Here is a 12,958-nt window from a genome sequence, read left to right on the forward strand (position 1 = left end):
CCTAATTTTAGCTGGTCTTTGTGTATTTCACATGCCTTGCTAGTCCAGAAAAAGTCCGAGGGGGATAACATTGCTTTGTCATTATGTCTCTGTATGTAAACTACGGAAGCGCTCAGACCAACATGAACAACAGAGCACCAGACATGGAGGTGGCATCCAAATACAAAACACACTCCCATTGCGAACGTTTCAGGTTCTCCTCTGTGGTGAGTTGAGCTCACACAGATTAAAAAACAATCCGTTTCAGACAGTCAAACAAACTGCAGCTGCTTTCTGTTTGGCTCCAAGTCATTGTGCATTTATTTAGTTCCAGCATTTAAAAAAAAAAGAAAAGAAGAAGATTTATCTTCTTTCTGCAAATGTCTATTGTCATTGTTTTTCTTTGTGCAGAGGTTTAGTTGACATCCAAGATTGTATCCCATTCCTAATTTAATGTCTTCTGTCTTCTACGTTCTATGGTTGTTGAAATTGTTCAGCTGTCTGGGTGATCCCAATGATTCATAAGGCCTGCATTTGTGATTGCGAGTTGCATGGACACAGTGGTGTAATTATCATTACAGTTGGGCAGTTGACCTTGAAGCCCACCCAACAGGAAACCCAAATATTCACCCATGAATATTATGCACCCATGCAGTTATTATACCCTGTCAAATGTATGACAGAGTTTAAGCATTGCAACTTTCTTATTAGGCCTAAAACACATTGTAAATAGTATATTCTGTTTGATTAGTTTATATTTTCATCATGGAGGTCATGAAAACTGTAGTAAAATAAGAAGATAAAATTGTACTTGTATGTTGCCTGAAAGTACTATGTGCATCATTAAGATCCTAATATGCACCTTTTTTAAGATAAAAATTAAAGGTGTACAAAGTCATGGACTATCCCTGAGACTATTTTTGATAGCGAAGAAAAACTAATGAGAATAATGAGACATCTCATTTTCAACACATTAAACATTGCGGAGAAAGTTCTTGTTATTTCAACCTGCCACTACTCCACACAGTTTAGAGTAATTTTCCATGGGATTCAGACCTTAACACGTACATCCAGGCCAAAAAATGACATAATGCTCCCTAGAAGCTGAAGTCTGTCAGGACATGGAAAGGCAGATGTACTAACCAAGCAGCCAAAATTCTCATTGCAATTAGTTCCAATCATTTGCTTGCTACTTTTCCATTGCAATCACTGGGTCATTAGAATAATCAGTAGCACTAGAAAGTGGATATTTCACAATATTTAACCAGAATAGTCCATACTTGCACGTCAAAAATACAGATATCTGTGGAGAAAGCAGTCTGGCCTGCTTCACCTTTTCCCAGGCCATATTGAACCAGAGAATGTGAGCATATGGTGTCTCATTGCTGGCTGACTTGCATTTTTTTCCAGAACCAAAATGGAGGCAGATGAGAAACATCGGGATGTTACTAGTTAGTGGAAAAAGCCTTTTCCCATCTTTCATCTGGAGAAGGGGGATGTCTGTGGGTTGAGGGCTAATCAGTGTTCTGGCTTTAGAAGTCCACAGAGGAGAGTGGGATGTGATTTTGGTTATACTGAGGTGGACATTACGGCGCTGTTCAATAAATAAAAAATTATGCCCAGCTGTGTACAGAAGCTAAATAATTATTGGTATAATGTGTTGCTATGGCTCATTATTGTTTTTATTTACTTATTTAAATATTATTAAATTATTTTAAAAACAAGCTGTAAATATTAAACTTTGGTACACATTATTCTGACGCCAGATTTCTCAGAAAGATGTACAGCTATGAGCTTAATGCTAAATCTATTCTCCTCAAAACAGTGAAAATGTGTTGTTTACATCTATGGCTTCATATACGTAATCATGTTTGTACACTCATGAAGTAATGTTTAGTACCGTTTAATTAGTGGACTTTGTCTTTCAGAAAAGAAGCAAACAAGCAATCTGCTGCCATTTTTGCATCCGAACATCTGTTTGACATAGGCTAATTAAATCAAAGACTGTTTTCCCTTCAAAATTCTTCAATTTTTTGTTTGATGATTGTTTTCCTGACTGTCTGATTTGTTAGTCACTAAGTTAGTCATTAATTCACTAAGTGCTATTTTACACCAAACGCAAAGCAAAAATGCGTAACAAATTGCAGATGAGTCAAATTACACTATAAAAGTGCCAATGACCTTGGAGACAGATACGGTGTCAGTGCCATGAAATGCTTGGCCCATGTGATCAGACAAATGGAGACAGTTTGCTGTGTGACACAGATTGCAGATTAATTGGACTTATGGTGAACCTTTTATGATGTGAAATATATAGTGGATTTTTATATTTATTGCACCCGTGGAAAGCCAAAATGCCACTACAATGAGTCATATGTGAGCCTGGGATAAACTCAAAGCACAAAGTCACCGAGCAAAGGAGCTTGAACTCTCATCTGAATTCAATTCAAAAGAATCAGGAGAACAAAATGCATATACTTACATGGACATCTCATCACTGCCATTTTGTAATCCCAGTTTTGTTGACATTCAGAGTGTACTCATGCTGTAGCCCCTTTGTGTACACATGAATTCTTCCCTTCATTTTGCACTCCTTTGTAAACTCCTTTCCTCATACACTCTAAAAAATTAAGGTTCTTTACATATAGTAACAGTTCTATTTATAACCTTAAAGGACAAGTTCGGTATTTTACACTTAAAGCCCTGTTTACAGATCGTATCTGATGAAATAGAACGGTTAAGATTAAAATTTGGACACATGCTGCTGTCGCGAGAATTTTAGGTTTGTTTAGCTTTTGTGGACCTATTTTGCCAAACGTGTCACACCCGTGATTCTTCCGTTGAGAGCTTGAATAATAGACACTCCAGCGGCGGAGTAATACCGCACCTCACACAGCACATTCAATACAAGTCATGGAGTTGGACAAAAACTACGATAAAACCTGTTGGAATGCATCTTTTTCAGCGATTTTTTTTGGAACCGTATCAGTGAACAACCCTGACCACTCGGTGAGTTTCACGTCTTTGTAAACGAAAGTTTAATGTGTTTTAGGAAGGAATCTTCCAGTGCACATAGACAACCATTGTGGGGGTGAGGGCGATAAAACGATATAAACCTAAAATTCTCGCGACAGCAGCATCTGTCCAAAGTTTAATCTTAACCGTTCTATTTCATCAGATACGATCTGTAAACAGGGCTTTAAGTGTAAAATACCGAACTTGTCCTTTAATGTCATGAAGAACGCTTTTTATGCTGTTTACACAGACTGTCAACATACTCACAACAGGTAAAGGATTTCTTTCTTAAAATGTCTATAAATTGTAACAATAGCTTTCTAACAATCATGTCTTTTGCTCTTTATAGTTTAACAGAACATGCAAGCTCTGTTCAGTTAAGCTCTGATGATACTCATCTCCTCTTCTCTACAAAGTAAAAGAGATATGGAATGTATGATCCATATTGTTTGAGTTTTTTTTTATTATGACTTCATGCCTAAACATACAGTCACATTAAAAAAACATTAAAGCTATCCCATGACTTTATATCCTTTTAACATGGTAAAGGTCTCATACTGTCCACTTTTTGCTAATTTTGGCCTTCATGAACATAATTGTTTTTACATAATCAAATGGAAGAGACATAATGTACTAAATCAATTGTTTATTTCAGATACTGTCACGTATCATAACATCATCATCTGCAGAGAGAAACTGCTCAGAATACAAGGACGTAAAGACACCATAGAGGATTGTGAAGATATTTCACTGGAACTTGGTCTTCATTACATTTATTGTGTTCAATGTCAATTGTTATTTATTAATGTATTCAGTTAACAACTGTTGTAGAGCTGTAATTTTTCTACAATCAGCCATGTCAATAAAAAATAAAAGTATAATTGACACAACATGCTGTTTTTTTTATGTATTTAGAAAAAACCCAATATTAATAAATAATGTAAAAAAAATAGTTATATTGATAATATGAAGCTACTAATATTAATACAAATAAATATTGTTAAAAAGGATATTTATAACACCATTAAGGTTCTATAGCACTTTCAAAGTATGGTTCTTTATGGAACCAAAATGGTTCTGTTTAGCACCAAAAAGGGTTCTGATATTGTTACAAGCCAAAAACCCCTAATCTGGTACTGTTTAGAACCATTTTTCTATACTTAAAAGTAGTGGGTCAGTGATGAATTTTAATCTCCGCATGAAAAAAAAAAAAAAAAAAAACAGTATCAGAAATGAAATTTTTAAAGATAAGTATTAGAAGAATATATGTGTGAATTTATTTTTAAAAAAAATTATTTGAATGGTCTCAGATTCAGAACCACTGTATAAATATATTTTGGATTTAGTATATACCTAAAACTTCTGAGTATTGTGAATTCTGTTTGCTATGGCTGTGACAGTTATTTCAGCCCTATAGTAAAGTCCTCTTGCTTTTCTTTAAAATGTAACCTGGTAAAAGGATTTGTTTAAAAAAATGTAATGCATGTGGCAGACACTTGTATCCAAAGTGACATTGCATTCAAGGCACACATTTTATTCACATATTATCTCATAATAATGTTGCAGTTCTTGAATTATTTGGGAATCGAACCCCACTCTAAAAAATGCTGGGTTGTTTCAACCCAATTTTGGGTAAAATATGGACAAACCCAAATGTTGGGTTAAAAATGTAATGTAAAAAATTTAACCCAACGACTGGGTTTGTCAATATTTTACCCAAAATTGGGTTGAAACAACCCAGCATATGCTTTATTGTTTGAGCTACAGGGATGCATGAGAAGGCTAAAAAACGTCTGAAAATATCAATGCGCATATGCACTGTTGATTTAGCACTATCAGTGCATTGTGCTTTAATTCTGTGTAGTACACAATAAAGAATAACTTCTAAGAAAAAGAACTAAACAGGACCATAGTCCTTTATAAAGCATACATTAGCTAGAGCAGCTGAAACATGAGACATTGATGAAGTGCAGAATGACATCTTTCAATCACAATGAATCATTGCATTAAACCAGGATAAATACATAAAAATGTGCAAAATAAAAATGGTAAAATACAACATCCTCATGGGAAGGGGCCAGAGGGACTGCTGCAAACCCATAAGGCCACGTGCAGATTGTTCAGGACTGAACATAATTCGTAGGCTATATGCTGCAGTGATGGATTTACAGACTGGCAGAGAAAAATGCAACACACAGTTCCAGCTCAAAATAAGGTTATTAGCAAATTAAAGTGTATAATCTCCATCAACAGCTGAGGCGATAATGCATGAGTTATTATCTGTTTTTCCATTCTTAAATTATGCCTCAATCGGCACGTCTTTTATCACCATATAAACACTTTACACAGCGCCACAGTCTGATTTGTTATGCACACGGTTTCAGGTGTTTAATAACGAAGTGCTCCTATGAAAACATGCTGTATTTTTTAATTCAGAACTTCTAAATTGGGTCACATAGAGTTCACCGTGAAATGTTTCTCAAGTTCTATGGCAACTGAAGATAACAAACTTTGATTTATAAAACGTCTGCTGATTAAGCTGCCTGTCCTCCCCAAACAGTCTTGATTTGGGGTAATTTCCATCATGAAAAAAAAAGAGAGAGAGAGAGAGAGAGAGAGAGAGAGAGAGAGAGAGAGAGAGAGAGAGAGAGAGAGAGAGAGAGAGAGAGAGAGAGAGAGAGAGAGAGAGAGAGAGAGAGAGAGAGTTTTTTTTAGTGCACTCAAGTTCACTTTATTTTCACCTGGTGAAAATACTTTAGTACTTAAGTGTAATTAAGAAAGTATACTAAATACCAGGGGCGTAGAATTTAGTAGGGACGCTAGGGACGTGTCCCTACCAATAACCATTGATATTTTAAATTGTTTAAAGGTGTATTTAAAAATGTTTTAAAGATGGGTTATATTGCTCTAAGTAGGGGGGGATTATAGCTGAATAATATTTTAAAATCATGTTTAAGTTCATCTTAAGTCTGTATAAAAATAGCAAAGTTGATATATTCGTATATTTTAAATAATTTATAAGTGTATTTAAAAATGTATTAAAAATTTAATCTAAAAATAAAATTAAAGCTGAAATAGTATGTTAAAAGCATATTTAAGTTCATCTTCAATGTGTCCCAAAAAAGCACAATTTAGTACACTAAGATGATCTTAAGTTTATATTAAGCAGTACTTAAGATAAGCTTTTAGTATATTAAGTGCAAAATAAGTGGGTCGAAAATAGAGCACTTTAAGTACATTACGGAAGTGTATTATAGAAGTTAACTATGAACTTAAAATGTATTTTAGTCCATTTTTTAAAATCTAGGAATACATTATAAGTATAATTTTTATATAATTACATATTATTATTATTATTATTTAAATAGTTTATTATTGTATTTAAAGATGGTTTCAATTATACTTAAAGTGGTAATGAAATAATTAAAAAAAAAAATGAAATAGTATATTAAAAATACACTTTAGGTCATCTTCAATGTGTCCCAAAAAAGCACAATTTAGTACACTAAGATGATCTTAAGTTTATATTAAGCAGTACTTAAGATAAGCTTTTAGTATATTAAGTGCAAAATAAGTGGGTCGAAAATAGAGCACTTTAAGGACATTACGGAAGTGTATTATAGAAGTTTACTAAGTGCACTTATAATGTATTCCTACATTTTAAAAAAATGGACTAAAATACATTTTAAGTATAATTTTTATATAATTATATATTATTATTATTTAAATAGTTTATTATTGTATTTAAAGATGGTTTCAATTGTACTTAAAGTGCTTAAAAATATGAAATAGTATATTAAAAATACACTTTAGTTCAACTTCAATGTGTCCCAAAAAGTTTTTAGTATATTAAGTGCAAAATAAGTGGGTCGAAAATAGAGCACTTTAAGTACATTATGAAAGTGTATTATGGAAGTGTACTAAGTGCACTTAAATAAAATGTATTTCAGTGCACTTTTTTTTCACCTGGGTTCCTGCACTTTGAATGAGCTGATTCATTTAATTTTACTCAGCATGACTCACAGCAGCCTAGTAGGAGTAAAATGATTTTAAGCTTCTAATGCATTACAAAAATTATAAAAAGGTAAGGTCACAAGTTTTATATAAAGACTAATTTATTTATATCTTCCCATTTCCAAATACATAGTAAAACACACACACACACAAAAAAAAACACCAACCCCCCAAAAATACAGTTTGAACAGTACATTCCAATTGCTTTTTGAAATCAAAACTTGTGTGTAAGGCAATGATTCAAAAATTGCATAGTTATTTAAAAAATGACGTTGATTTCAGATGATGGTCATTTTATAATTACCTAATCTGCAAACATCAACATAGCATTTGCTTGGAGATTCAGTGGAGATCTTCAGCGGTGTGACCAAAAAGAGCAATTAAGATTCTTCCTTCCAAGCAGTAAAAAAAAACATAATAAGGGTACTGCAGTAGGAGCAGACTTTACTAAATGGAGCTAAACTGTCACATAACTACAAAGATTTATTGATGTTTTGATAAAAATATTTCCACAAACAAACCATGTGATTTTAACATTCTAAAAAAAAAAAAATATGTAAAAAAGCTATTTTCCCCTGGACATTTACGCTGGGTTTCATACAAACCCATACACACATTAAAAATAAAACAATTTAAAAATATTAAAGAAACTGAGTGTAGCACCAGCACGAAACAAAGAAACTTGTTCTGCTTTTTCTTATGTGGAAAATATTACTTCAAGGTTTTCTTTGGATCAAATCTTCTGGCAGGTTCCAGTGCAGGCATCTTGGCTGTGGTGAAGCTTCTAGTTTGAGGTGCTATTTCCTCTAAATGTCGTCAGTGGTTAGCTAACAGTCTTCATTAGTTTCTATGTTTTAACCGCAGCGATGATCCCTTCTTTAACAGGTGCTGTTAAAAAACAAACAATATTAAAGTAATGCCTTAATCAATCTTCACACTAATACCACTTTGACATGCAATTTTTAGAAGTAATCTCACCCGTTTTTCCACAGGCCTTTTCACACTCGTCTTGTGTATCAAAGCGATTCTGGTTCCCTCCACAACCTCCGTACCAGAAGCGTGTACAGTTTCCACTAAGTGGGTCATAATGCCATTTAAGCACAAATTTAGCACAGGAACCTTCTTCTTTTGGTAGCTTGCAGATATCCACACTGGAGTGCACGGCAGCTGTTAGAGAGTGTAGTGAGGATGAGAAAAATTACAGAATTTTATACAATATAATTATTTGCAAAAGCCTTTCAGATATACTGGATCTTAGTGAGGTTTTGGAAAATTAGCAGGTCTGTTTAGTTACCTATGGCATTAAGGGTTGTCCTCTGTGGATACTGGCATTTTACATGTTATGTCATCTGACTGCAACATATTTCTTGAAACATTGTACTTTGCCCTAAAATTAGCTTAGCTATAGCTATAGAGCTGGTAAGTCCCGCCCCTCCGTAAAACCCCGCTGGACCTCAAAGTTGAAAAAGCGTCAATGCAAGTGAATGGGAGAAAATAATTATTTTCTGGTCCCGTTTGAATTGTGCCATGAATTTGAACATATGTTGACTGTGAATTTTTTATATAATCTTTCGTGTGAAAAATGCTACAATTTAGCGGGTAGAAGTTTGATACGGGTAGACTTTGTGTGAGAGCACTTTGTGGACTACAACTCTTCGCTGCTTTCGGCGCGTTTGAAACGTCAACACCACTAGCTCACGGCTCTAGCTCACGGATCCCGCTAGACATGGCTGTGTCTTTGGTGCACTTCACCGCCTTCTTTCAGGGAGAGGACAAAATCGTTGAGGTTGGCGAAAACCACGGGTAAGTCAACTTTATGGGGTGACGTCACATAGGCGACATGTAGTCTTTCTCGTTATGTCTTTTCCACAACTGCTAGCCGACGAATCCATACCATATACTGTCAAACTTGTAACATGAAAGATTATATAAAAAATTCACAGACAACATATGTTCACATTCATGGCACAATTCAAACGGGACCAGAAAATAATTATTTTCTCCCATTCACTTGCATTGACGCTTTTTCAACTTTGAGGTCCAGTGGGGTTTTACGGAGGGGGCGGGACTTACCAGCTCTATACAGACCTTTCAGTTCACTTGATACACAATTTACACAATGATTTAACCGTATTCTTTCCAGAGGTCATCCAAAAGTGGTAAAGTATTGTTCACTAAGGAATGTGCATTACATAACATCTAAGGAGGTATTGTCTGAACATTTTCAAAGGTATTTGTCAAGAAGGCAGATCTTAACCTTCACATGGGCCATATTTTGCACATTATTATCCATGAACCCCGTTTCTTTTGTAAATCAATGTACATTCATCAGTAAATAATACAAATAATCTGATCTCCTCTGAATTGCAAATCTATTACTCCCAGTACAGCACATTTTTAATAAAGTGGTCCTACAATATAATTTTGGAACACTTCATCACTCTTGAAAAAGTTTTAAGAGGTTTTCAGAGGTTACTGTAACCGGTGGACTGACCTGGAGCTGGTGCTGGGGGGAGAACAGCTTTGACATGCTTGTCACTTGCTTTATACTCAGCCACTGTGGTAGTAAGAAAAAAAAAAATCATAATTAAACAATAATTTTCCTATCTTTCATTATTACTTCCTTTTAAGAGTGCTAGTAGCCATGAGGGAAAGTCTCTAGGCTAGTAATACGGTTATTGTTGGTCAGTGCTGGAGAGTTACTGGGTGAATCATACAATGATATCTGAGTAAGGCACCGCATTTAGGGTGCTGTAAATGATTCAGATTAAATAAATAATCTAATTTACAAGTAGTCTAATTTTGTAGCAAGAGTTTGCACTAATTTCATCCTATTTTAGGATTTAAGCGTTTTAAGACTTTGACATACTGCAACCTGTAAACTGCTTTTATAGACTGATTTTATTCATTCATAATTTTTTGGTTCAATCATGAAGTCTCCTAAATAGAGATAACAGGGCAAATAGATTGCTGCAGAGTTCGGTTCAAGGGGTCAAGGGGCGCACATACCTGTCTTCACGCAGTGTTTGAGGCAATCAGCCTCAGTCTCAAACCTATTGTCATTTCCTCCACAACCTCCATACCAGAACTGTGTACAGAATCCATTCTTTCTGTCAAAGTACCACTTAGCTTGGTAATCTTTGCATGGCAGTCCAGTGTCAAAGTCAAGTGAGCATGGGTCCATAAAATTGTTAACTGAAACATGCAAACACAGAGACAAACAAAGAGGGATTATCATGAAAGAGGAAAGACAAAGACAGTTAGTGTTGTCAGCAAAATGAACATATAGTCTGTAAATATTAGGTGATTGTTATAGCTCATAATTATTTTAAAGGGTTAGCAAAATCAGGAATATGCAAACCATGTGTCATTTTCAAATCAAAGCATGATTTAAACCTGTAATGTTTAAGTTTTGTTGTGTGTTACACTGGGAAAGGCCACCAAAAGGCTCTATTTACAGACTAGACATCTTTGGCTCAAAATAGGAGTAAGTTTAGTGCATTCACTTTAGTATTGTCAGCACTGTTCATCCAAAAGCACTTTAAAGCACATATGCAGCCATTTCCAGTTCATTTGATTTATATGCTGTACAAGGGCCATCTGCAGGTAATTAGTGTGATGTCAGTCGCATTAACTGTGTCTGTGCTGGGGCCATCTCACAAATGTCTGCTTCATAACCCCCATAAAGTAAACATGCCTTGTATGTGAAACAATCACTGTTTTCCTTCAAAGTAAGTATTGAACTTTGTTAGTGGGTTATCAAGCCAAATGATGTGTAGTTCAATATAATCTTTTTAGATGTATTTATGTTAAAAGTCAAACTGTCCTGAATGAAAAGGGGTTCCTTATTACCAACTTATAAGACAATGATATTCTTGCTTTGCTATGCCAAATAGTATTTGGCAAATACCTCCATCATAACAGAACAGAATGAAGAAAGCATTTATAGTACAGATTATTCAATACTCCAACACTACAAAACCCTGTTTAACATTCAGGTTTCTAAGCTGTTCTGACTTTTAAACTCACAAGTTTAACTGTTTTTTCATCTTTTAAACAATCAGTACAACAACTAATATTGCATTTGCAGACATTTGATTGTGGATCTTGCACAAGCCTGACATACAAGAAACCTCTAATGCCATGATTTTTTATTTATTTATCCCAAAGCACCCACAATGCTGCTTTGATGTATAATTTAAACAAGATGTTCTCCAAAAATTCAAATAGAAAACTTGTCTGAGAATCTATCTCACAAACAAGTAAATGAAAAACATTCATTCATTTGTGCTGATGCATGTGCTGTTTGTTTGTGGATAGGAATCACACTTTTTTTTTTTTTTTTACATATTAGGCTATATTGGACATGAAATACTTTTTTCTGATATACAGTGGGGTTGATTGTCTGCATCACTTACATATTTCTGGATTACTTAAGGGTGCAGAGGACACCATCCCCATTACTTCACTCGGAGCAAGAACCACCTGTTCTGCCGTTTCTGTACATAATGACCAATATTAAATTAATTTGATCTCACAGAGATCATTGTTTTCAGTCAACAATAATGCATTCACATTTCAACTCTGAACTATATACAGTACTCAATGTACTAAAGCAAGGGCCATCAAAATAAATGAAGAGGAATACACTAAGAATGTATTTGTTTTATATTAACTGATTCTGATAACAAAAGCTGTGCCCATTATACTATATTGGCTGAAAAAGCCTTTTTCTTATATTTTATAGAGAAAATACTTTATGCTGCTTACTAATTTCTGGTTTACTTAAGGGTGCAGAGGACCCAATCTCCATCACTTCACTTGGAGTAATAACCTTCTGTTCTGCTGATTCTGTTCAAAAGAAATGTGAAGTTAACTAACTCCTGCAGGGATCTTAGTTTACAGTAATCATAAATACTTTCATGCTTATCAAACTCTGAACTATGTACAGGGCAAGGTCTATGAAAATACAGTATCCTTACCGCTTTTTATGTTATATCATATTCAGAAAAAAATGTTTTATTTTTTTAATCTGTCACTTACTAATTTCTGGATTACTCAAAGGTGCAGTGAACATCAACCCAATCATTTCACTGGCATTAACAATTTTCTGTTCTGCTGATTCTGTTAAAAAGGACAAATTGGAGGTTTACTAGATATTTCAGCGCTCAGTTTTCTGGCAAGCATAGGGTGAATAAAAAACCACACATCAACCTATTTGCTCTTTAAGTTATACTAATAAAATATGCACAAAAATCCACTGATACAATCTGTTGAGCAAATTCTCCGTCACTCACTTGTTTCTGGTTTACTCAAGGGTGCAGTGGGCACAATCCCCATCACATCACTTACAGTAAGGACCTTCGGATGTGCTGATTCTGTTTAAAAAGATGATTATGAGGTTAATGTCCATTAAAAGGACAGTTCACAAAAAATGTATTTACATCAACGATTCACTCTACTGACGTTGGAAACCTGTATGATTTTTCATGATAAGGGAACCTTAAATATACTATTTAGCAAGATGTATATAGTCTGCTTTTTTGAATAAGAAAAATAGAAACAAATAAGAACTAGGGCTGACATACCCCCCAAAAAGCTCTAAAAAGTAGAAGTCAAAGCCACCCAATAAGTTTATGAGAAACAGACCATAAGTTGCTATTCACTGAAAATGTTGTCTTCCAGCACAGGTCGCAAATCTCCTTCACTAACCAAATAAGGTTTTAGTGCAGTTTCTTCTCCTTTTGTGGAGTTAAGCACACTGGAAACTCTATATCATCTATCATAAATCTACCACAATTAATCTGGAGCAGAAATTCTGTATAACGATTGAAATGATTGTCTCCTTGTTCTATACACAGTATCAATAAATTCTGCTAAATAACTTATTTTGTGTTCCACTGAAATATCTATATTTTTTAAATCATACTGCTTTATAGTAGAGTAGATA

General features: G+C 34.5%; 1 protein-coding gene across 1 annotated transcript in view; it reads right to left on the reverse strand.

Moving 5' to 3' along the window:
* Nucleotides 1-7,394: 7,394 nt before the first annotated feature.
* Nucleotides 7,395-12,958, reverse strand: part of col6a3 (collagen, type VI, alpha 3) — a 52,239-nt gene continuing 46,675 nt past the window's right edge. Inside the window, exons 66-73 of the mRNA XM_079617443.1 lie at nucleotides 12,306-12,386; nucleotides 12,052-12,132; nucleotides 11,779-11,859; nucleotides 11,427-11,507; nucleotides 10,018-10,203; nucleotides 9,503-9,565; nucleotides 7,987-8,175; nucleotides 7,395-7,896 (exon numbers count right to left, since the gene is read on the reverse strand). Coding sequence (XP_079473569.1) covers nucleotides 7,856-7,896; nucleotides 7,987-8,175; nucleotides 9,503-9,565; nucleotides 10,018-10,203; nucleotides 11,427-11,507; nucleotides 11,779-11,859; nucleotides 12,052-12,132; nucleotides 12,306-12,386 — 803 coding nt within the window. The 3' untranslated portion in view covers nucleotides 7,395-7,855. The remainder of the gene's footprint in view (nucleotides 7,897-7,986; nucleotides 8,176-9,502; nucleotides 9,566-10,017; nucleotides 10,204-11,426; nucleotides 11,508-11,778; nucleotides 11,860-12,051; nucleotides 12,133-12,305; nucleotides 12,387-12,958) is intronic.

The sequence above is a fragment of the Phoxinus phoxinus genome (genome assembly GCF_949152265.1).
Source record: "Phoxinus phoxinus genome assembly, chromosome: 7".
Lineage (NCBI taxonomy): Eukaryota > Metazoa > Chordata > Actinopteri > Cypriniformes > Leuciscidae > Phoxinus > Phoxinus phoxinus.